This window comes from Eptesicus fuscus, chromosome 14, assembly GCF_027574615.1.
Source record: "Eptesicus fuscus isolate TK198812 chromosome 14, DD_ASM_mEF_20220401, whole genome shotgun sequence".
Lineage (NCBI taxonomy): Eukaryota > Metazoa > Chordata > Mammalia > Chiroptera > Vespertilionidae > Eptesicus > Eptesicus fuscus.
Genome location: NC_072486.1, coordinates 72,259,551 through 72,284,271, shown reverse-complemented (window position 1 = coordinate 72,284,271; position 24,721 = coordinate 72,259,551). Strand labels below are relative to the sequence as shown.

Sequence of the window (24,721 nt, the reverse complement as noted above, 5' to 3'; positions counted from 1 at the left end):
GGTTAGGAGGGGAAAAACTTAGCAAAGGAACAGTGGCCTCTGCCTGCACTTTTCTCTGGCAGAAAGCTGCACTGCCTCCACCCAGCTCTTGCCCTGTTGCCAGACAATACAGTTTCTCTCCATATGTCCCTGGTTCCTTTCAAGGCGCTGCCCTGGTGCTGGAGCTTTGAGGGAGTGAATTCAAGTAAGTCTGTGCACAGGCCCTTTAAGAGGGACTGCCTGGGACTCCAGCAGCCCTTTATCTCTCTCAGCCTCGATCCCCGCTGGTTTTTACAGCCAGAAGTTATGGGGCCTTCTCTTCCTGGCACTTGAATCCTGGGCTGGGAGGCCTGGTGTGGGCCTGGGACCCCTTGCTCCTCAGGGAGCCCTCCACAGCTAAGATATCCCTCCTAATTTTTATCTGCCACACAATGGGTGTAGCATCAGCTCATTCCATATCTCCATCCCTCCTACCAGTCTCAATGTGGCTTCTTCTTTAAATCCCTTTTTGAAGGACTTCCATTCAGCTAGATTTTAGGTGGTTCTGAATGGTGGTTGTTCTGTAGTTTAGTTGTAATTTTTGTTAATCTCCACTTTAAAGGAGATGCATATGTTTATGTGATGGTGGTTGGTGGTGGTTGAGTATGTGTATGTGTGTTGGGAACAAATGGGGAAGGAAACTAATAAGTAATAAATGGAAGGCCAGGCAACAGGAACAAGTTACTATTTTCAAATATAAAGTAGCATCCTAGATTTATTTCCCTTTCTGTCCTAAACACAAAAAACTACAAATGGGAAATTAGTGTTTTTTGAGCCTCCAGGAAGAATATTCATTCTTGCCCTGTATCCCCACCTCCTTTGTAGAAGATGGGAATGAAGAGGGTAAGGTGAGAACCCTCCAGTCTTTGGGAAAGGACCTAAAAGAACATTGTACTTTGGGGTCTGTACTGCTCCCCTCCTTGGTTCTTCCAATGCTCTGGCTGCTACCCCTCTTCACTCCAGCATCTGAGCAGTGATGGATGGCCCTTTTCACAGGACTGGGTCCTTCTCCTTGATAGATCTGTATAGAAAAAGTAATGGGCAGTGCTAGTCAATCTCAAATCTCTCTAGCACAGCTGGTTTAGTTATATGGTTTCTTAACCTTCACGTGTCCATTTTATATATTTTCATTCTGGTGCACATACTTTGATCAGAATGAAATTATATTCTTGTCTGAATGCTGACAAGTGCCTAAGTCCACAGTGAGATGATAATGACACGTTGATAGGGGTATCGTAATCTCCATCCTGTATGGAGATTATATTATACCAAATTATTGCATCTTCTAAATTTTCCTTTATGCTGTTTGTCTATATTTATGTGTTTGCTTACAATATAATAGCCTTAAAGCCTCTGATCTTTACTGTAGTAAACTAGTACAAGGCTAATTATCTGCCAGCAAACTTTGGATTGCTGGATGTTTTAGTTGTTGCCTTCAAATGTAGTAATGGGGTTGCAGGTTTGATGAAATGCTTATGAGTGGTGGCTTTAGGGAAATCAAGCTTTCTTTTTTCAATATTGAATTCCAAATGACTATGTATTAATGCATCTGTCTCCTGCTTTTTTATTTCAGTACCTACTAGAAATGAAAAGCTTAATTCTACCCCCAGAACATATCCTGAAGAGAGGGGACAGTGAAGCAATAGCATATGCGTTCTTTCACCTGGCACACTGGAAGAGGGTGGAAGGGGCTTTGAATCTTTTGCATTGTACGTGGGAAGGCAGTAAGTAATTTTCTTTTTTTGGAACATTGTTTAAGAGCATGAAAAGATGCTAAAACTGTTTTTACCCTGATTGCCCATGATGAATAATGATTTGCACATCAATAGCTGTTCCTTTTTGTGATGTTCGTCACTGTGAGATGGTTAATTACTCAGGCTCTCCATTTCCCTGGTGGTGGTGGGTGTTACTATGGTGGTGCCATCAAAAAGGCAAGTTTCTACAGCAGGTGTGATGAGTCTGGACACTCCGGCATAGGAGCATCCTCCCGGCGGAAAACCCTCTTTGGAGACCTGGACAGCCCCATGCCATTGTGGGAATCTTTGGCCTGGTGTTAGATCTTGTGCTGGGCTCTCATTACCACTTCTCAATGGATTTCCTGGATGGGTTAGCTAATGAGCCCCAGTTCTCCTTTACTAGAGTCAGGAGGCCAAACACAAATGAGCAGTGGTTCTGCTTCAGAACAAGAGCAATGGCCATTGGACCCTGGTGTTTGGTGGCAGATTATGTTAGACTAGAGACCTGGTGCATGGATTCGTGCACTGGTGGGGTCCCTCGGTCTGGCCTGTGGGGATCGGGCTGAAACAGTCTCTCCAACATCCCCCAAGGGGTCCCAGATTGCGAGAGGGCACAGACAAGGCCGAGGGACCCCACTGGTGCACAATCGGTGTCAGGAGGGACTGCAGGAGGTCTCCAGGGTGTGTACGGCCCATCTCGCCCAGTCCTGATGGGCCAGACCCCAGCAGCAAGCTAACCTACCAGTTGGAACCTCTGCCCCCTGGTGGTCAGTGCACATCATAGTGACTGGTCGAACAGTCGAACGGTCAGACACTTAGCATATTAGGCTTTTATTATATAGGATGGCTGTGATTAGTTCCCATCATTCTGTGTAAGGAGAAGAGGCTCTGATGTGGTGAGATGTGCCCCTGCCCTGGAGAAGTTCTCTACTTGGGTGTAGTAACCAGAAGCGTGTAGCAGCTGCTCAGTGGTTCTTCAGAAGGGAGAAGTCTTTGGGGGTGGAATGGTCATGTGTAATCTTACAGATCATGTGAGATTTGAATGAAGTCTTGAAGAACAGGCAACTTTTTAAAAATATATATATTGGGCCAGTATTATAAGCAAGGACACTGAGAGAATGTAAATAAAGGGGAAAAGCCTGAGACTCTGGATTATTGGACACGTGTTTTGACACTCTGTTATCATTAATTTAAGCAAAACAAGTACCACATGTAGAATGAGGTTTTTTTTCTCCTTTCCTGAGGAAACCAAACAAATATTAGAGTCTTCTGTTAATTTTTTTGTAGTTCCTCCCTACTCTTATCAGCTTTATTAAACAGATGTCTCTTTAATCCCTTTAACGCTGTTTGTCTTAGCTGCTTCCATTTTTATTTTTATAATCTGCTCTTCCCTCTTCCTGTCCTTCCCTAACCTAGTAGGAATCTAAATTGGAGCAAGAAGAGGGCAGCGGGGGGAGGAGCCAAATAGGATGGAATAAAAGTGAGTTGATAGATATGGATGGGACTCAAGTTGATTAAAAGTTTTTTGTTTAGATGTTTTGAAAATATTTCTTTAGAGAATTATAATTGGTCTGCGTAAATAATTTACCATTTATAACATGAGGGATGTTGATTTGATTGATGCTTCTACCCCCACCCACTCTGTAAGTGCATTAACATACTCCAGGTGTCTTGGTGCTGGTATTTAGATGTGTTAGGACAGCACACTCTACTCAGGCATGTGTGGGCACATGTACAGTCCCCTCTGTCTTCAGTCATTGTTGCATTTAAGGTGTTCTTCCCAAATAAGACAAAAGGAATTTTTATTTAAACACAAGGGGGGGAAACCACACACACACACACACACACACACACACACACACACACACACACAAAAAAACAAAACAACAACAAAACAAAACAACAGAAAAATCACAGCAAGACTGAACATGAGAAGCCTCAACTTAGTTGTGGATAAATTAAATGAACAGATTGACTTACCAAATAAGAACATATTCCTACATCAGCATTTTGGAAACAGTAATAGAAGCTTATCAATTGGATCCAGTTGAAAAAAAAAAGTTGCCAGTCTGCCCTAACCGGTTTGGCTCAGTGGATAGAGCGTCTGCCTACGGAATGAAGGGTCCCAGGTTCGATTCCGGTCAAGGGCATATACTTTGGTTGCTGGCACATCCCCAGTAGGGAGTGTGCAGGAGGCAGCTGATCGATGTTTCTCTCTCATCGATGTTTCTAACTCTCTATCCCTCTCCCTTCCTTTCTGTAAAAAATCAATAAAATATATATTTTTTAAAAAGTTGCCTGTTCTATAGAAAGGATCAAAAGGGGTGCCCAGGGGCAAGAAGTGAGAGAGATGCTGTTAGGAATGCATAACTATAAAAAGAAATTCTCTGAGAAATAACTGGAAATTCTATTTAGAAATTAGTTACCCATATAATCATTTAAAAACAAACAGATGCTTTGAACCACCTGGAAGGACAATGGGATTTCAAGAAATGTGATGTGACATAGTGAGTTCCAAAATAAAATGGGAATGTAATTATTAGAGTAAAAAAAAAAAAAACGAGATGAATTTTTATACGTAAAACAGTATGGCAAGGCAAAGAGAGACCTATAGGAAAGAGAAATTCTGCTCCTGGTTCTTACCGACAAATAGGAACCACTCCAGGGAAGTTACACTGCTCTTCGGTTTTCCAAGAGATCCGTGAGAGTGCTTAGTAGGTACCAAATGCCTGTGGAACACCAAGAGCCTTGAAGAGTGTTTGTAGAACTGGGTAATTCTACAGAGGGTTTGCATTTCCATCATTTCATGCATTCTTTCTGGTAAAGTTCTGAGTTAGGCAGGGCAGAGTTGTCCATCTTGGTTGTTCAAGAGAGAGACAACCCTAGCCAGTTTGGCACAGTGGATAGAGTGTTGGCCTGTGGACTGAAGGGTCCCTGGTTCGATTCCGGTCAAGGGCATGTACCTCGGTTGCAGGCTCAATCCCCAGTCCTGGTTGGGGCGCATGCAGGAGGCAACCAATTGCTGTGTCTCTCTCATGTCCAATGTTTCTCTCTCTGTCTCTCCTCTCCTTTCCACTCTTTCTAAAAAAAAATTAGTGGAAAATATTCTTTGGTGAGGATTAACAAAAACAAACAAACAAATAAATAAGAGAGAGGAACAGATTAATTGAGTAGAGTGACTTGTTGAATGTCATGCAGCCATTGTTGGTGGAGCCACGATATCAACCTAACTTCACTTTACCTTCACTCCTCTTTTCTATAATATCAGCTAGTTAGGCCTTTCCTACATAGAAAAGGGATAAGAGGATCAGTTATCTTTGAAACATTTGCTTAAGCCCTCAACTTCTACATCACTACTTTCAGGCTGAGGTACAGTATACTTATTCTCTTCCTAGTGTTTATAAAGTTAATCATTCTATATAAAACCATATTTTTTATTGTTCAATACTGACTTAAATATTTTGAATGTAGAATGAGCCCATTTTTATTTTTAAAAAATAAAGAAATCCAATTGTAAACAAACGAAAGAAACTGGAAATGAATACATCTTTAAATAAATTTTAAGTGATTTTTCCCTTCATATTTGCATTTTCAAATTTTTATGCAAGGATATATATTTCCTACAAGCATAAATATGTGTGTATATATATGTGTGTGTACATACATATATATGTAAATTTTAAAAAAGAATCTTTCATTACAAGCACTTTGGTCTTTTTTACAAACAAAGCTATAAATCTGTCATGCAATATAGATGAAAGAATACCATTCCAACTCCACACTATTGTGTGCAGTCCTTTGCCATTACTTCTAGATCAGTGTCCAAAGTTAAATGGAAGCATCAGAGCTCTGGGTTTTGTTTTATTTTAATTTATTTTTTAGTGCGATATAATTGGCATATGAGGTATTAGTTCCAGGTATACAATGCGATGATTTGGTAATTTGTACATACTTAAGATCTACTCTCTTAGCAGCTTTCAAATATGCAATACAGTGTTATTGACGATAGTCACCATGTTGTACATTTCATCCCCGTCACTTATTTATTTTATAACTGGATGTTTTTACCTTTTGACCTCCTTCACTCCAAACCTCCTATGGTAACCACCAGTCTGTTCTCTGTATTTAGGATGAGCTCTGGATTTTAAATCAGAGGACTTGGATCAGAATTCTGACTTGCCTGCTTACAGTGGTATTTACTTAATTGACCCATTTTTTGAGCACTGTGAAGCTCTCATGATATTGAAAGCCACCCCCTACCTCACCCCCACCCCCCGCTACCCGCTGCCCCGTCGGTGGGCTTCCACGCAGTTGCGCAGAGGGTGATTGCAGCACCTGAGCTGCTCCCTCTCCCTCCTGGAGTAGTTGGTGGGCCTCCCCTGGGTCAAGCCTGAGCGCAGGATGCTGCACTTCCTCCAGTGCGCCACATGGTGGTGCCTTTTGACATCTCCAGCTTCCTAGTTTAGGTTTGCTTCTTTTAATCTGGTTTGTCTTCCTTCTGAAAGTTTAGGGCATCCCCCAACTTCCTTTCAGTGTCCCCTTTTCATTAATAGGGAATTCAGGGGGAAGGTAGCAGCACCTAATTTCACTAGTTTCCATGTTAAAAATGAGTATTTTTTTGGTCAAATTTTAATTTGGAGATTTAAAAAAAATTCTGTCAGAAGTATTGTTTAGTGGTGGGGATGGAGGTTTATTTTGCTTTTCTCTTTAATGTTGTGTGTTTTTTTAAAATGTTGGAGCATTAGTCATCTTGTGGGATTAAGTGAGTTTCTCAACAATTAGGCTGAAATAACTCACATTTTTTTATAAAACCCCCAAATCCAGCTGATGCATGGCAGAGATTGTTTGGGTTTGAAACATATGGTGGTTAAAAAAAAAGAGTCCTCAAACCACAAGTACATCAGCATTTCAAAGGTTTCTAAAATGTTTGATTCATCACTGTCCCAGCCCTTGAAATTACACAATATGTTCCTTAAAGTCAGGATAATCAAGAAAGGGGAAAAGTTTTAATTTATAAGATTTAAAAATATGTTTCTTAGTTCATTACACAGCTGCCATCTTATCTGAATTATACTTATTTTAAACACTGTAGGTTCTGGTTATTCTCTCTCTCTCTCTCTCTTCTCTCTCTCTCTCTCTCTGTCACACACACACACACACACACACACACACACACACACACACATACACCACTGCAAGTATGAGTTGAATATAAAAACACATATGAATGCAGGATTTCGCTTGAACTGGGTCTTATTTACAATGGTATTGTGCCTTTTGGGGCCCTATTTTAAATGGCAGGTCTTCTGTCTTACCTGTATTAAATACTGGTGTGGCCTTATCTCCTTCCTACCTAGATCTTTTCAAGGCTCTTTTGGTTGCATTTATTTTATAAAGCAAGGTAGTCTGCTAACTTCAACTGTGAACTTTAAGATTTAACTTTCTAATTCTATATATCAGAAGACTAGTATGCCATGGGGTACATCACTTAGCCTTTCTTTGTTTCCATTTATTCCACTTTTCCAAGTAAGACTCTTTATTTTTTTTTCTGGAGATCCCCCTCCCCCCCAAAGAATTCACTAAATAATGTATAAGATATGAAGGTGGTGGTTTTTAGGAGGACTACGGCAGAGTACTTCCTTTGAGAGGAGAAAGTAGCCCATTGTTAAAGCGTAGGATGAAATCCTGATTCTAATTTATTCTCTTTGAACCTAACGGTAAATGCTGCTGCTGTAAGATGTGGGCCTGGGGGCATTTCCTCTGACTGAACCTTTCCTCCCAAAGGCTGGCACCTTTGGGGCTGCTGAGGAGAGATCCCCACCCCCACGCACCATCCCTGACATCTAAGATGTTGTTTCTTGGGGGAAGCAGTGGTCCGCTAAAGTCCCTGGTGATAGTTGCCATTTACGAATAGCCAGTGTCCAGATCCAGGCCGATGCTTTCCCACCTCTGTCCAGTGAGCCCAGCTTGCTCCTTCATGTTATTCAGTCTTGCTGACTGACCACAGTTTGGATCCACCTGAGTTTCTAAAAAGGAAATTCTGCTCTTTCTGATTATGCATTAATTTGTTCATTCCTTTACTCAACAAAAATTCATTGAGTCCCTCCTTTGTGTTGGGGATACCAAGATGAGTAAGACTCTGAAATGCTTTGGGAGAAACATGTGTATGTGTATACATATGTACAGATATATTCACATGTACATACACACACACACGTGTGTGTGTGTGTGTGTAAGCCGTACTGTCATGGAAGTAGGAGCAGAGTGCCAGAGTTACTAACAAGTTATGAATCTGCTGTAAATCTCTAGAATTTCTCTTCAGAATTAGAGTGGAACATCATTTAATCTAACCAATGGAAACTGGTTTCCCAAGGCCACTAACGAGATACTGAAAGAATGTGGATCAGAACCTGGGCATTTGACTTTTGTACTTTCTCATAACCAAATGTCTCACCAAAGAGACAGCCCTCCTGGGCAGTTTCCTACAGTGCAGTGAAAGGTGAGAATACAAAATTGGTATTTGGATGATAATTTTCTGTTCTATTATTTGTACTTCTAATTGTTTACAAACAAGCAGCATTTTTCTTTGTAAGCTAGAGTATGACCGAAGAGAGAGAGCATGAACCGGAGGGTTAGTAGAAAGGGAGGGCGGAGGGGAAACGAACTTGTATTGAGCAACCGGGCGCTGTGTGTAGACACCTTGACCTCTGCAGTCACACGTGGTCCCCTTGACAGCCTCGCCGGGTCTGCTATATTCTCATTTACAGACCAAGAGACTCGACACAGATTGATGACCCACCCAAAGACAAGCCGTTGTTAGCCTGGTCAAGTTCAACTCCTTCTTTAGCTGTCCCCCCACCCCTCCTCCAGATAAACACAGCCCCACGGGTCTCTCCCACCAGGAGCTGCCACAGTGGGAACTTTCACACATATTGTCATGGTTATTGGATCGTCCACTTTCCGCCATGGGCAGTGAGCTCTGTCAGTGCAGGGGCCATGTGTGCCTGCTCACTTCTCTCAGATCCTTGCTGCATGAGGACGACGTTCACATGTTTAGGCGGTAGAGCTGGGACTCCAATTCAGTTCTCACTGTTACAAGTAATCAGTCTGTTTGAGGGTCTCTGGATCCTCTTTGGAAAGACAACATAGACAAAACATGACCTTCTACCCTTGTCTGTTTCACTGGGGAAATCAGGCATGAACTTGTTCCCGTCTCCATCCTTCTGTCCACTCTTTGGTTCTGTTGAATTTTCCCTCCAGTACTGGTGGAGAGTGTTTGCTGTGCACCGCACTCACAGACTAGGAGCCGAGAAAATGTGTCTGGTCAGGTGTAGAAGGTAGCAGTGCAACACCGCAGCCGCACTGCGGAGGGCCTGGTGTGTTCATTAACTGGTTCCGGGTCCTTTCACCCCAACAGGGGCATGGCAGAGAACAAGGTAGGGAGCGATGCACACAAAGGAACATACAGGTGCCATTTGTGCGCCATGTGGTAACACGGAGTGGTCTAGCTTTTTGGTTTTGTTTTTAAGCAAATACATATATATCTTTAATTTCTTGGAAATGAGTGTTTTCTCAGAAAATATTTTTAGGAGGTTTGTGATCACACATAAAATAAATCAAATTCATAAAATAGATTAAATGACCTTATTTTCCTTCATATTTGCTCTTGCAAAATTTCTGGACATTAAAGCCACGAGGTTCTCGCGGAGCAGCTGCAGGCACGTTTCTGCCGGGAAAGGGACCAGGAGGCCGGAGCTGCGAGGCAGGAGCAGCGCCTCTTCCTGCTCCCGGCTCCCCTGCTTATCTCACAGCTGCACTTCCCTGACCCTGCACAGCAGGGCGGCTGAAGGATGGAATTGTACAGACAGAAACTGTACTTGCTTTTGTTCAGTGAAGCCAAAAGTCTTACTATTATTTTATGAACTCGATGTAGATAATAACTGACATGAGAAAGAGCATGATTTTAAAGAGCACCTTAATACACGTCTTTACAATCTTGGCAGTGGGGGGAGGAGGACAGTGCAAGGTGTGTGTGTGTGTGTGTGTGTGTGTGTGTGTGTGTGCGTGCTTTTTTAAGCTGTATATAATCAGTGTCTCCACCCTCTCCAAAAAGACCAGAACTGATTAGAAGAAAAAAGCTAACTTGATGCACATAATTCTGTATGCATGTAAAAATACATTTGGCATCTGATTGAAAAGATACCAACTAACCATTTGATTTCCATGGTTTAAAACTCTCAAGATCTTGTGCTCCTATATTTCATTTTAAGAATTACTCCCTGAAGTACAAACTGACTTCAAATTTTGAATAAAATCTAGCACTCAAATTTATAGTCACTTTGAAAACTGAGGGTTTATTTATATCATATAAACCTGAACAGATTCTTAACTACAGCAGCCCAGTTGTACATGGAGAATCTGGATTTTTTTTTAAAAAAGAAGAAGAAGAAAGAAAAACTTTTACATACATTTCTCTACATATTTGGGATATTTTTAAAGGAGCCATCATTTATGGGAAATGGTATTAAAATCCTGCCACATTGCAGTTTAAATTTAAATGCATCACTTCCCAGAAAAGATTTTAGTATATCCTACAAAGGACTAAAACGATTTTTTTTGGTTTTGTAGTTTTTTTCTTCTCTTGCAAGCGTAATTCTATTAGGAGAGATGCGGTTTCTTGGAGTGATCTTTGTGTGTTAACAACTGGTATGGAGAGCTCTCTCTTGGCTGGTAGCGGGCAAAAGTCATCTCTGTTTGCATGAAGTTAAGGTCTGATTGAGCTAGGGTGAGCCTTTCATTTTAAGAACAGTTAAAGACTGGGGTGTTTTTAATGTTTTAATCTCTGTTTAAGAGGTTTCTGTTACGAGAGGAAAATTGATAACATTTTTAACTCAGCGAACTGGCTCTGCTCTAATCCCGCGTTTATGTGATTTATATTCTCCGTGGCAACGTGCTGTAACCCCAGAGTGATACCACTGTGGTGTAGATTGACTGCATTCCAAATGCTGGAATCACATACATAATGTTTTTACTTTTAAATAATATTCAGACACCAGAATAAATACCATATGTGCACCGATGCTGGTTACAATGGAACCTTGTCATTTCTTGTGAGGGAGAACATTCTTTGTTTCTGATTCCTGTTTGAAATAAGTATGCAAAAAATAAATACATACATTGACAGCATTTTGAGAAGGTTTAGGTAATCATACAGCTAAGGGTGTAGCTACAATTCCTTGAAATGTTGCATTGAAACTAAAAAGAATCCTGTGTCGCCACCACCCCTCTTTGACAGGCATGAAGGCAAGGATTGATATCCAACATTTCCCAGTGTAGGGCTCAGTTTTTATATTTTATATCTACAGCACTCTGTAGTTAAAGGACATCTGCTGAAGAAAAATCACCTCCATGAGCATTGTTCATAGGAACGGTGAGACTAACATGCTGATGACATTGTCACAGGGAGAGGAACACAGGTGATATAGGAGGGGCCGGGTTGATTGGAAAGCCAGGATTCAGTGTGAGACCTAATGTCATCTGATGCCACAAACGCAGAATTGAGGTGGCCCAGCATCAAAATACAGTCTCTCTGGATCCATTCTTTCCCACGTGATGTTGAAGGTTTAAATGTTTCATAAAGTTTAGAAATACCTCCCAAGTCATGCATTTTTAGATTTTTGTTTTTATCCATCTTGGTTGGAATTCTAATCCACCTAGACATATTTTAAAATGCCTTTCATATTTGTGCATCTACAACAGGCTCCAACAAGTCAATCCACATTTTTTTCTTGGGGAAGCATTTCAATGCAGGTTTGTGCTGTTCCCATCAGTTGAACTATATTGAATTAGTGCTTATGGCATTTTAATAATATTTTGTAGATGAGGAAATTCTGGGCATTGGAATTGATGGCTTCCCTACTCCTCTGCACCCCATCCCCACCCAGTTTTGTGAGGTTTGCCCAGAATATATAGTGAGATTAATGTGTGAGTCATACATCATAATGCACCTCTGACAGCTTATCTGGCAATGACTCAGAGTTTGGGGAAATCTTGCATCCTTTCTAGGAGTTATTTGTAGAAGTGTTCCCCATTATGAAAATGCTCAAAAGTTGAGAAGTTCTGAGACAAATATTGAACCTCTAACATACTGTCTCTCCTTTCAGCTTTCCGGATGATCCCCTATCCCCTAGAAAAGGGGCATCTCTTTTATCCTTACCCGATCTGCACAGAAACAGCAGACCGAGAACTGCTCCCGTGTAAGTGCCCCCTCTCATTGTCTTCAGCCTGTGAGGAGGGTGCCTGAGTGGGGGTGGGAATGATAAGTGTTTATAATGTTCCTTGTCTTTTATTACTCTTCTCCCCAACCCTGTCCTTATTTGATAGCATATGCATTAAAGTGACTTACGTGAATGGGTTTGGCTTCCTGCTCCTCCAAGTCTCTTCAGGTTTGTCAAAGAGAAAGACCCCAGAGGACTGAAATTTACATGAAGAGGCATCGTGTTGGCCTGAGCACAGAGACCCCTACTTTGGGGCTGCTGTTGACTGGGCTGGTCTAGCGTGCAGAACGCTGCCTGGCCTCTCCTCTGGCCACGTGCAGTTCGCACAGACTTCAGGGAGCTGCAGATGAGTCACTGATGGGAGAGCAGCACCAGGACCCTGGCATCTTGGCCAGAGGTGGAGTCGTGGGGCTGGGGGCGGGGGGAGGGGGAGCAGGTGTGTTCTCTGTGGCGATGCAATACTCTGGGCCAGAGGGATTCCCGCGAGCGCCTAAGGGCTGCACGTAGTGAGTTGGCGTCCCGTGTGTGGAGCCCGTGTGCAGCCTCAGCGCTGTGTGAGCGGGCCTCTGCTCTCAAGGGCCGTACCAGCCAGTGTCTGCCCATACCACGTGTGGTTGACTGTAACACGACACCGTTTTGACAGTTCTGGGTAACTAGTTTGTATCAAATCCTACTGTGCACGAGGAGCATGTCCAGGCTCTTCTTGTGGCCCTGACTTAAGACCTATTTTTCTCCCTCAGATAATGAGCTCCAAATTTTGGCTAATCCTTCTTTCCCATCTCTCTCCTGCCACCCCCTCCCTTTTACCAGCCCCAGTTATATCATACCTCATAACTATAACATATTTAAATACTTTGCCCAGAGGAATTGTGTAACATTGGAGCCCTGAGTGCATAGTAAATTGTCCAACACCAGCATTATTGAGCCAGTCATAAATCTCAGTCATAAATGGTGGGGTCTGGGTGCAAAATGAATCTCTGTCTTAAATTGCAGTAGCAGGAGGTAGCTCACTGGTCTCCTTGCTAGCTAGCCCCAGTGTGCGCTTTGTTACTGAGGGAGCGGGGAGGCCTCAGTGACATGTTGTCCTCACTGGCCGAGTCCGATTGTGACAAGGGTCTGGTGTCTCACACTACATTCGATTTGATTTCAGAAACCCCTGTTATGGGCCACACTTTACCTTTTGACTCCCCCTTCAGGGAGATCCTTGTTAAAGTTTCAGTTTTCTGGTATGAGAGACAGTTTTCTGAAAAGTACATTAAATGTTTTAGTTGAGTCCAACTAAGTTTCCATGGGGGTAGATTCACTGTTACAACAAGATTACAGGTCTTAAAAGAAACTTTACAGGAATAATCTTTATAAGCCGGAAGTAGGAAATAATGGCTCACATTTATTTAGTTGAATGCAGTGGTCCAAGTCCGATCTCCTCTCTAAAGTTAGGGGGGGCTGGGTTTTGAGAGTGAGGATATGGAGAAAGTCGCTGTTGCCACAGTGGCCCCGAGTACACCTCCACCCACGTCTGAACCCTACAGGTTGACTTCCCTGGTTCAGGTGTGTGGTCGGTTGTGCTTTGTCCCTCTCTCCCTCGCGGCCCTCTCCACCCTTAGTGTCAGCAGAGTGGATGACTCGGGGGTCTAAGTAATGAGAGCTGAGCAGTCAAGGAAAGGCCTTTACATCTTGGATTTGCTGAGGAAAGGGGGCGCTTGGATCCTTTTGGTTCAAGTGGCAATATTTTTCACACGCAGCCTCATGGTTTCCCTCTACCAGGGCCTCGGTCAGCACCCCCTCTGACCAGGTCACAGGCAGCCACAGAGCCACAGGAAGCAGGGAGTCCATTTTCTCCGTGGTACAGCTTTTTGGTTTCCCCAAACCCAGCATTTGAAATGTGAAAGTTACGGAAGGTGCTCTACAGAGCACCAGTTATTTATTTATTTATTTATTTATTTATTTATTTATTTGGGCGGTACTTGGGAGTATATTCATCATCACAAGTCTCCTACAGTTGTGCCAGGTGACCCTCAGCTCCAAAGCCCTGGCCAGCGAAAGAGGTCCTGCTGAACGTCTCTCGATCTGGGCAGCCCCTCCATCAGCATACCTAGCGCGCACCAGGAAAAAATACCAGATGAATTGATATCGCTGCCTTATGATGGTTAAAAATTACAGGCAGGTGAAAATCTAGAGACAGGATCTTTTTTCAGTGTACTGACTTTGGATATTCCAGGTTGTATACAGTGAACATGTGTTTTATAATTTGAATAAAGTTTTGTTTCCTTTGTGTTCACTTTCAAGAAAGGAATATAATATATCGGGCATAGATGGTGTTCTGTCCCTGCCCGGGAATGTGTGACATCCCCACATGAGCTCTATCCTGCTCCTATAGAGCACTGACGGCTGAACATGGACTTGGGAGAAGCAGATAGGCAGCCAAAGGCTGGCTCCAGTGTTGACCCGGGTTTGTTCAAGTGCTCTGCCTTTTTCATTTGCAACAGGCTTAAGCCACAGCTCTGAAGAGACCATCCCACATATAGAAATTCCCTGAGAATGCATGGTGTCCCAGCCTTAATATTCCTTCTGATCTTCTCCACAGCTTTCCATGAGGTCTCAGTTTACCCAAAGAAGGAGCTTCCCTTCTTTATCCTCTTCACGGCCGGACTGTGTTCCTTCACAGCCATGCTGGCCCTCTTGACACATCAGTTTCCGGAACTTATGGGGGTCTTCGCAAAAGCTGTGAGTATTTGCCAAGAGGGAGGCCTCAGGGAAGGGGCGGGAAAGTAAGAGAAGCAACATCAGAGAAATGGGGTGCAGTTGTGTAGAAAGGATATGCCTGTATTGATCATTTGCTCACTATTTAATTTCCTTATCATCATTGGAATCTAAGGGCTCAGGCTCAAATGAGAAAGTGTAGATGGTTCGTTAATGCGAGCCTTACTTTGTTTCCTACACGAAGAATTCTCAGCCGTTCCCCCCAAATGCATAAGGTCTAAAAGGATTAAATAAATAATGAAGGGACTCTTAGCAAAATGAAAAATGTGTGGGAGATTATTTAGTTTTGTATAATTGAATTACATTATTTTAAATCTTTAGATATTATGAGCCTTTTTTCAAGAAATATGAGATTTACATTTTCAAAGATGGTTTAAATTAACATTTTTTAAATGATTACAAACGTTTGGCTCAGTGGTTGCCGACCAGTGGTCAGCGGATCACTGGTGGTCCATGAGGTCCAAAAGGTTGGCGATTGCTGCTTTGACTAAATTGGGAAATGAACTGAGAGGGTGTGAAGAGCTTGTAGTAGTAAGAAGTACACAGATATGACATTTAGAAATATGGAAATCCATTAAGAATCTTTAAGGAGGATTGTGGAGAGGAACTTTAATCAGAAAAGCCACCTGCAATTGACGATCAAGAACCACTGTTTCCTTCTTGAAACTGACATTTTGGCCTACACACACACTGAGGATAAGTTAACTGACTTTGCCACAGATGAGTTTCAGACAGAAGAAATAAGGAAAAGCATAGCCATTGTTTTCCTGGAACTCTTGATTTCAAGGCAAATGGAGTCAGAAAGGATGATTTTTAACGTGGCTCGGTTGATTTCATCCCTTTCCAGATGATTGACATTTTCTGCTCGGCAGAGGTCAGGGATTGGAATTGCAAGAGTACTTTCATGCGTTTTGAAGATGAACTGGATATCCCACCGGCACCTCAATCTCAACATTTCCAAAACTGAACTCTCCACCCTTCTTCCTCACCACCAAAATCGCTCCCCTCCTGTATCCCTGACCTCCACAGTAGCATCCTGTCACTCAAGCCAGAGACCCAGCAGTGCTCCTTACTCTTCCCTCTCTCACTCCCCACATCCCATCTGTCCAGTCTCCAAAACCTGCTGGGTGTAACCTCCTGAGCCACTAGACATCAGTCAATGTAATTCACATCTCCTCCTCCTCCTACTGCCATGGCCTCTTAGTTTAGGTCTTCATTATTTCTTGCCCGGAATCCTACAAGTCTTAACAGTCTCCTTGCTTCCTGTCTATTCTTCGCCAGTCTTTCTTTCATACTGACACAAAAATGTGCTTCCTAAATTGCAAGTCAGAGCATGTTACTTCCTTGCTTGAATTTCTCCAATGGTTTCCCACCATCTTTAAGATAAAACCCCAGCTCTTTAGCATGACATATAAGGTCCCTTATGTTCTGGCCCTTGTTTGCCTCTTCAGCCTCATCTCTCCCAGCTCTTTCACAGGCACTGCTCATGGGCCACAGTGAATTGCTCACCCTTCCCAGATGCACCAGGGTCTTGTATACCTCAGTACCTTTGCACATGCTATTTTCTCTGCATGGCATGGTCTTTCCCATCACCACCCCCACTTGTCCACCCTACTAGTGCCTCTTTATTCCTTTATACTCACTCAGCTTTCTTTCTAAATTTCTCCTAAGCTGAGTTCGATCTCTCCTCTATGATCCCACAGTATTCCATGCATACCTATATGATCACACTCATTGTATTATATAATTGTTGAAAACTTGTCTGTCCCCCTTTTAGAATGGGAGCTCCTTGAGAGCAGGACTGTGTCTTCCTCATCTCTGTATCCCCAAAGCTATGCATAGTGCCTTGCACATAGTAGGTTTCCAATAAATGATTATTAAATAAATAAATGGTAGTGGTTTCTGCAGAAAGAATCAATGTAAAAATCAGATACAGCCTAGCATTTCTTCTCTTCTTTTATACTTGTAATTGTAGACTCTTAGGGTTGAAAGGGACCTTAAACAAATTGCCTTCAACAGAAACATGAAGGAGATCATTTAGACTCATCTTGAATACTTTCAGCAATGGGGAGCTCACCTATTTAATATCAAAGCCCATTTCATTGTTCAGTCACTCAGAACTTTTCTTTATCCTCATAAAATTGGCCTCCCTTTAACTTCCACTATTGTTCCTACTCTGCCCTCCAAAACTATAGTAAACAAGCCTATTTCCTCTTGCAAATTCTTAAGATAACTAATGCACTGATGGCCACCTCTAACTTCTGACTACCTCCTCTTTTCTCCAAGCAGAGTTCTTAAATTTCCTTATGTCTTCTGTACATGGCATGATTTCTGTACCCAGTAAGAATATATGTACAACATTAGATAATTACTGTTCCTCCTATGTTCATACTTTCTTAAACATTTTAAAGGCATATTTGTAAAAGTATGTTATTGGCCCCGTATTCTTCATTAAACTAAAAAAATAGCACTTTGTGGAAGTTTTGGGTTAGAATAGAGATTTTTCAATCTCCAGAGTGCATAACATTCACCTGGTCCTACCACCAGAAATTCAGAATTGTGAGGCTTAGCACCCAGGAATCTTTTTAACGAGGACCCCAGATTCTGATGACGGGTTGGGGACCAGACTTCCTTTCAAAAACGTTACAGGTGTGTGGTGCGCTGCCAGAGCTGTTGAGGTGAACACTTTCTACGAATCAGTGGTTTCCCCGGGCTGCACCTGGGAACCATCTAGGGAGATTGACAGTTACTGATGCCTGCCCTCACCAATCCCCAAGGGAGTCTGGCTTGATTGGCTTGGGATGCAGCTTGGGCATCTGAGTTCTCAGACACTCCCGAGGTGACTCAGGTATGGAGCCAGGGCTGTGAGAGCCACGGCAGTGAATGAAATGACTCATCTCCTGACACTGTGTTAAGTAGGATGGGGGTGGGAGGGTGGGGACAGTAAGTAGGGGACTGAGTGTTCTCTAGGGAAGCTGCGCAGCCCCCCGAGTGTCCGTGATGCATTCATTATGGTGCCAGACAAGGGGCACTCTCCTTATTTAACGTTTTCAAGTTTTGGTTTTGAGTCTAAGATAAGGTGACCAGATCGTCCCGCTTTTGGCGGGACAGTCCCGATTTTTATCAATTTGTCCCGAGTCCCATGGCGTTTTTAAAAAGTCCCTATTTAAGTCGAAGATCAAATGATTGAACAAAATATAAGTTTGCCTTTGCTTGGGCTCATCGTATTTTATACTCTACCAAGGTATGGTCGTTTGGTCAGCTACTTGTAATATTCAAATATGACTTAGATAAATTTGCTTTTAAACCTCTGTCTGGAGGATCACATTCATCTTGCCCTTCATTAAGGTTTCACAGTTTCCAAAATGTCTGGAGAGACTTTGTGAGGAAGGAAGATGGATGGCCTGAAAGAGATGAGCCGCATCGCCCTCCTCCTCCCCACGCCGCCCCGTAGTCTTCTCCGCATCACATTTGCACCCTTGTCACCTCACAGGGCCCCTTAGGAAGCCTCCTGCAGGTTATCAGGGCTGCCCTTCAGGCTGCCTGCACCGTCTGCTGCTTGTGAACCGGACTTTCCCAGCCCTCGCCTGCAGCATGTCCCTGGGATAATGCCTTTTAGCAGATGGAGCGATGGCCCTGCCACCCCAGGCCGTGTGCAGAGTGGGGACTCCCCGTGTGTTTACTTGTTGATGTGCAGCCCATAAGGAAGCCCAGCCCATGGGCGCCACTGGAAATAGCGAACGAGAGGCTTCAGCTGGCTTCCCCTATCTAATCTACCTCAATGGCTTAGGACTGACTCCTCCTAGAATGTTTGGCTCCCAAGATAAGGTTGCTCATATAAATAAGTTATGTTCCAGCCCAGCCCCTGAGAGAACGTGGGAAGGTCAGCATTCTGACCCCTTCTGCTTTCAAGGGCCCTGTCTTTACCCCTGCAGTCTTTCTCCTTCCTTCCCTGAGATGAGCCCGCTGGCTTCTGACTCTCGTCTTCACTTACAGGCCCTGCCCTCTTTGAAGTCTGATATTGATTACAGTGAAATGTCAATGGTCTGATTGCAGGGGCACCTGGAACTTGCTCAGATAAGCAGAGGCGTTTCTAATGTTAACGGAGCACGTTGGGCGCCGCGGCCTTCCTCTGAGTGACGGTGCTTCAGGAAAAGGAGGGTCAGGCGGCTGAAGTGTCACTCTCCCGTTTCCATTTGTTCCGTTGCTTTTTCTCGCCACCAGAGACTGATTGAGTCAGGGCGCATTGGACCATGTATCTCTGCCCTCGGGACAGAGGTTTTGGACATTGAGAGAGATGAGCTGTTCCAGGGTTGCCTGGTGCTGCTCACGGCCTTACCGCTCCACGCAGTCAACTTCCCAAGTCTGCGAGGGAAGCTGCTGCTCCTCTATGTGCATTGGTTGTGTCTCTGGCCAAAAAAATAAATAAAAAAGGACTGGTTTTCCAGCATGCAAAGAAATATAAATGACCACCCCAAGCAAGCTGGGTTCTGTCAAACGTTTTTCTAGTGCCTCCAATGAAAGCTGCTGACCTTCGTTTTGTTCCTAAACGAGAGGGCTCAGCAGCTTCTCTCTGTGGGCGGGTGTGGCAAGGAAGCTGTGGGGCAGGGTGCTAAGGAGGAAAGCAGCTTAGTAATAAAGTGAGCGCATCACAACTGGGTGCTGTAGGAAAACTGGGGTCTCTTCTCCATTTCCTCAGGATGGAACACTCTAGATGTGAACAAGAGCAGTAAATTATCATATACCTTGGAGGTGGGGCACTTAAATCTCTGTGGAACCTTGGTGGGAAGGCAGGTGGAGTCAGGGAGGCAGGCCCCATTGTCTTGCTGCAGCTGGGGGAAGAGGAGTAATTACAGATATCAAACACGGAGAGAGGCTCACCTCTTGGTTTCCAGAGGCCTTACCTTTTGCACTTGCTATCCAAGTCAGGAGAGTGCCCAAAACAAACAAACAAACGGCTTTATTTCAAACCAACTTGGTAACAACATCCCCATTCATTCTGCTGCCCAAGCTGAGGCTCCCTGAAGTCTCCACGTTCCAGTGCGGGGAACAGCCCAGTGCAGCCGCTGAGCCGCCTTTCCTCTGACGCACGGCACATGCTAGTACTTCGGTAGTCCCTCCCCCTCAGTCACGACGTCAGCAGTTCCAAATCTGTTTCTGGTCAGCTCTTTAGGATATGATCACCTCACCAGCAACATCACCTGTTCACTAGCCCGTCTTCCAACCCCTGTCGGAATCTGTTTATCCAGACCCCTTAGCACCCAGCTCCTCTTTATGGAAATGAGTATTACAGGCAAATGCTGTGGTTTATGAAGCATGGTAGTCTCTGAACACACAAACATAAGTTTAAAAATGTGTAGGTATTTTTAATTGTATAATGTTATCGTATTAGGTTAATGGAATCAGTAGACTTGTTACATATTATCCTTTCATAACCAGGATTTTGCAAATTTTTTCAGAGGAAGTAATTATTCATTTCTGGGCCAAATATCTCTCATGATGCCTTACAACTTCGTTCAACTCTAAACTGAAAAGGGTGGGCACAGGGAGTCAATTCTGTAGGGCGAGCATCTAAAGTGGTTCTGTGCCCCCAAAGGCTAGTTTCAGAAGGTGACTGGAGAGTGCCATGTACTGTATCTCGCGTGCACTTGAGGGGAGAAAGAGCCATCCATCTTTGCTCAAGTCCTAACGGTGCTGCCTGTTTGTTAACTACAAATCCAGCCTGGCTTTTAGGCCCCTCCCACATCCTTCTAGTTACCTTTCAGCTCTGCCTGTAACTCGTCCAGCCAAGCTTGACTATTTACTATCATCTGGTCATCCCAGTCGTTTTCCCATTTCTCTTCCAGTTGTTTATTGGGCCTGGAGGGTCCACCTACTCCTGTTTCTTTCCTTATCATCCTTACCTCATCTCTCCTTTTGCTATCCAGCCATCATTGGGGTCTATTTCAATTGCCTCGTTTTAAGATGTTCCCGATCCTTTCAACAGGACGCATTCTCTCCCTTTTTGAATCCTCCTGGTGCTCCTCTTCCATCCTGGTCTCTCTGGTATTATTACTCTGCTGGGTACAGGCCTAGTGCCGCTCCCTCCCAGTCCCAGGCTCTGAGGTTTCTGACAGTAGCAGCTTTGTCCTAGACCCCTTTATACTCACCCAGCGCTTAAGTGCCTCACCGAGCAAACATATTTAATGGATGTAAAAGACAGCACAGAGAAAGGCTCCAAGTCTTACACTCTCTTGGGTTTTCTTTACATCCTCACACTTGATGATCCAGCTATAATGTGTCACAGGCCTTCTCAGTTTGTACTCTACTGGTTCTTTTTAAAAAGGAGGAGGAAAGATTCTGAGGTCAAATGAATCTGGGAAACTTCCCTACCACACCCTTCCTTGAAGACCCACAATCTACAGAACATATGACCCGCAGAGAAGCCTGTTCTAACTTCATGAAGTGTACTGTCCACTCATTTTTGACCTAAGAACCATGTTCCCCCTCTGCATATATACTCACATCACTTCTGTGGGAAATCCTTGGTAATATAGACAATGATGTGCTATGGACAAGGGATTAGGATAAAGGACTCCCCAGTACTCAAACCAGTATTGGACCCTAGTGAGGTGATACCCGGGTTCTGAAGAGACAGACAGAGGGCAAAGAAACCTCCCAGTGCCCCTCAAGCCTGGCTGGGTTGGGCCCCTCTTCTGCCAAATATTGGATGGTTTATGACGTGAAGGCGAGTCTTCACAAGAACACAATCAGAACAGTTTTGAGATTACGTTAAATGAGTCTCGGGCAGAGCACTTGGGTTTCTTAAAAGGCACCGTTACTGTGCTGAATTCCTCTCTGCATGTAAAGCAGGAAGTTTAGTAACCAAATGAAATAGCTCCCCAAGGTCTCCGCGCAGCACCTCTTCAACAAGGACGTGCCGTCGGCGGGCTGGCCGGTGGGCTGCCCTCCCCAGGCTCCCGAGATGCGCATCATGATGCAGGCTGCCATGATGCCGGTAGTCAGAAATGGGCATGGGCTGCACAGGTGTTTGGGAGACTATAATCCAAAGCAGTTCACAGCCATACAACAAACTTGACTTTAAAATTCCCTTTTTCACTTAGTGAGTTCCATACCCAGCGAGGTAAGCAGGTGGCCACTATTTTTCACTCTTTTGCCCACTTGCTACCTATCAATCCCTTTTGATGGCCATCTGCATGGGCAGCTAGGCGATCCTAAAAGCTAACGGAGGACTCAGAATTGTGGGGCGGCTCTCACAGGGCAGAGGGGCTGCCAGGAGACACTTCCCCCTTTACCTCCCAGGGCTCGGGGGCGGGGCCTGGAATGTGGGTTTGAACATCAGCCGGTGTTTCCTGTAGACATAAATCTGAAGCTGCAGCCTTTGAGACTTTTATAACGCAGAACTGCAGATCAAACCTGGGTGGGAGGGGCTTATTTTATCATCTTGAATGAGATCTCTCCTGACATCTGCGCCCTTCTGTTCTCTCTGCAGTTCCTCAGCACTTTGTTTGCCCCGTTAAACTTTGTCATGGAGAAGGTGGAAAGCATCCTCCCCTCCAGCCTGTGGCACCAGCTGACTCGAATCTAGGGAAGCCCATCGTCCTCCCACTCACTGCGCCCGGTGGACTGCGCCAACGTTTCCATGCCGATTCCTCCCAGAGCACAAGAAAGCATGACTTTGAAAAAGGGAAGCCATTTGGAGATTTAGAACATTCATGGGCTGTCTGTTCCATATTAAAGCTGTTTTTGTTGTACAAAATTTATTAATGTTTATTTCTATTATTTCCTTCAAAAAAGAAAAAAGTCAAAAATAAACTTTTGTGTATTGCAGTAACCGGTTGTGACCTTCCTATGTCTTCCAATCCTAAAAGTTGTGGTGTCCCCAACAAACCTACAGGTTTACGTTCATTCACTAGGGACCCAGCGGTTTACTTTGCTCGTGAAGCTCAGCAGGCCCTTAGAACTCCTGCAGTCAGTAACTTGGAAATGGCATCTCTTTGGCTCAAGAGCACCATCTTTTTCAGCCCCAAACTGAGTGTCCTCATGGGCCAAGTGCACAAAACAAGCCCTCAAAATGAATGACAGGAAGTGCGCGTGAGATGACACGGATGCACTGTAACAGGTTGTTCCAGTTCAGACTCTACTCATTGACTGGAACTCAACATTTCTGTTCTCAGAAGCATTTTGTTTTGCTTCCTGCCAACTTGTGAGAAGAAAACCTTTGATGAAGCTATAGACTCAACAGTTTGCTGTAGAACCGGGCCACTTCACCCACATTGCCATTTTAAAATGTTTTCTCAGAAGGTTCTTTTTAATGTCATGTAGGCATGGCTTGGCATATGAGCATTCTTTGCATCTCTTAGTGATGGCTTGTTCTCACCACTTTTAAAAGCTTTCTACGTGATTTACACCTGCCGAGCTTTAGCAAAACAAGAAAAATAACCTCGAATCCTCTATCTGAAGTGGAACGTACCTCTATTTAAAATCTCAATCCAGTGCTTTAAAAAAGGGAGGCGGGGTTGTCCTTTACGTATTTTGTTCCCCTTTTATTTAGAATCCCGAATCTTTCCCCAGAAGCCTTCAAATAGCAGCGCGCGGGGAAAGGGCCACAACACATCCTCACAGCTGGACCCTGCAGGCTCCCGGTCTCCATCCCAGAGCAAAGCCAAGTGGGCAGGTAATGTTCACATGCCCACGGGTTGCTCATGCTTTCGGCAAGCTTGTCTTTGTGCCTCCTCTGTGCACAGCCCCGATGGGGACATACACCCGCCTCCTGCCCTTAGGAAGTTTTCTTGGAAGAGAGTCAACTAAATGCACACCACTAGGGCTGCTCCTGAGGGCAGGGCCATGTCTGCCTTTATTTGCCTCTTTACCACTTATTCTCCCAACACAACCCTTGACCTGGAATGGGTGCTCAAATGACAAGGAAACTTTAGTTCATGTTCAGAGGAGAGAGATTGGTTCCCAGAGAAGGACGAGGGGAGGCATAGAATTACAATTTTGAGCTGGAAGAATAAGTAGTTATGATTACAATTATTTGAATTAATAGATGGGGAAACCATCTATTAAGTGTCCCTTAGCCTCAACTTACATGTGTTGGAATACAAACGCAAGTTCACAGTGATGTTCACCTGCCTGAGTTGGGGACTCTAGACTGTGACAAGACTTCACAGAGTTCAAGAGCCTGGAGGCAAAGGCAAGTGGGGACGGCCCAACGTGAGTTACATACTCGTATTAGGTGCCCTCGTTCCAGGAAACCCAGCAAAGAAATGTAGCACAGGATGGAAAAGTTCATGTCAATGTAATAGGACCTTAGAGCAGTTTCATGAGTAGAGGAGGCAGAAGTTAGACTGTGAGGCGTAAAGGGATGAAGGGGGGAGGTGAAGGTGGAGAAAGGTGGTGGCAGAATGAAGACACCAGCCTGGGTATGGAGACTGCTGAAGAAAATGGGTCCATGATCCCAGAGGAGCTCATCACGTGAGGAGGAGGGAGACATTTCTAAACTTGTGTGAACTTAATGCCCTTTAACCTTAAAACCCAGAGTCACTCTTCAGGCCAAGGCTGTGACCCCAATGCTCCCTTCCCCTCTGCCTCTTCCACTACTCTGCTCAGCTTTTATTGTTATTACTAGAGGCCCAGTGCATGAAATTCATGCAAGGGTAGGGCCCCACCCCCTGGTCGAACTCCTGGTTGAGGGGACAATTTGCATGTTAGGCTTTTATTATATAGGATTATTATTTTAATCTTTATTGTTGGAAGTATTACATATGTCCCCCCTTTTCCCCATTGATCTCTTCTAGCCCCAGGCCTTCACCACCTTATTTTTTTTTAAATATATTTTATTGATTTTTTACAGAGAGGAAGAGAGAGGGATAGAGAGTTAGAAACATCGATGAGAGAGAAACATCGATCAGCTGCCTCTTGCACACC

The 24,721-nt window shown here is 44.1% G+C and overlaps 1 protein-coding gene across 7 annotated transcripts in view; it reads left to right on the top strand.

The window, feature by feature from the left end:
• The window catches only part of ST7 (suppression of tumorigenicity 7), a 308,974-nt gene extending 286,385 nt beyond the window's left edge, over window positions 1-22,589 (top strand). For 2 of the 7 annotated variants that reach the window (XM_054725931.1, XM_054725934.1), the window contains 4 exons: window positions 1,592-1,742; window positions 11,918-12,010; window positions 14,616-14,755; window positions 22,284-22,589. In XM_054725931.1, the coding sequence (XP_054581906.1) occupies window positions 1,592-1,742; window positions 11,918-12,010; window positions 14,616-14,755; window positions 22,284-22,379 (480 nt within the window). In that variant the 3' untranslated portion in view covers window positions 22,380-22,589. Of the gene's footprint in view, window positions 1-1,591; window positions 1,743-11,917; window positions 12,011-14,615; window positions 14,756-15,638; window positions 16,997-22,283 lie in introns of those variants that run through there. The other 5 variants (XM_054725933.1, XM_054725930.1, XM_054725937.1 and 2 more) reach the window with 4 other exon arrangements.
• Window positions 22,590-24,721: the final 2,132 nt, after the last annotated feature.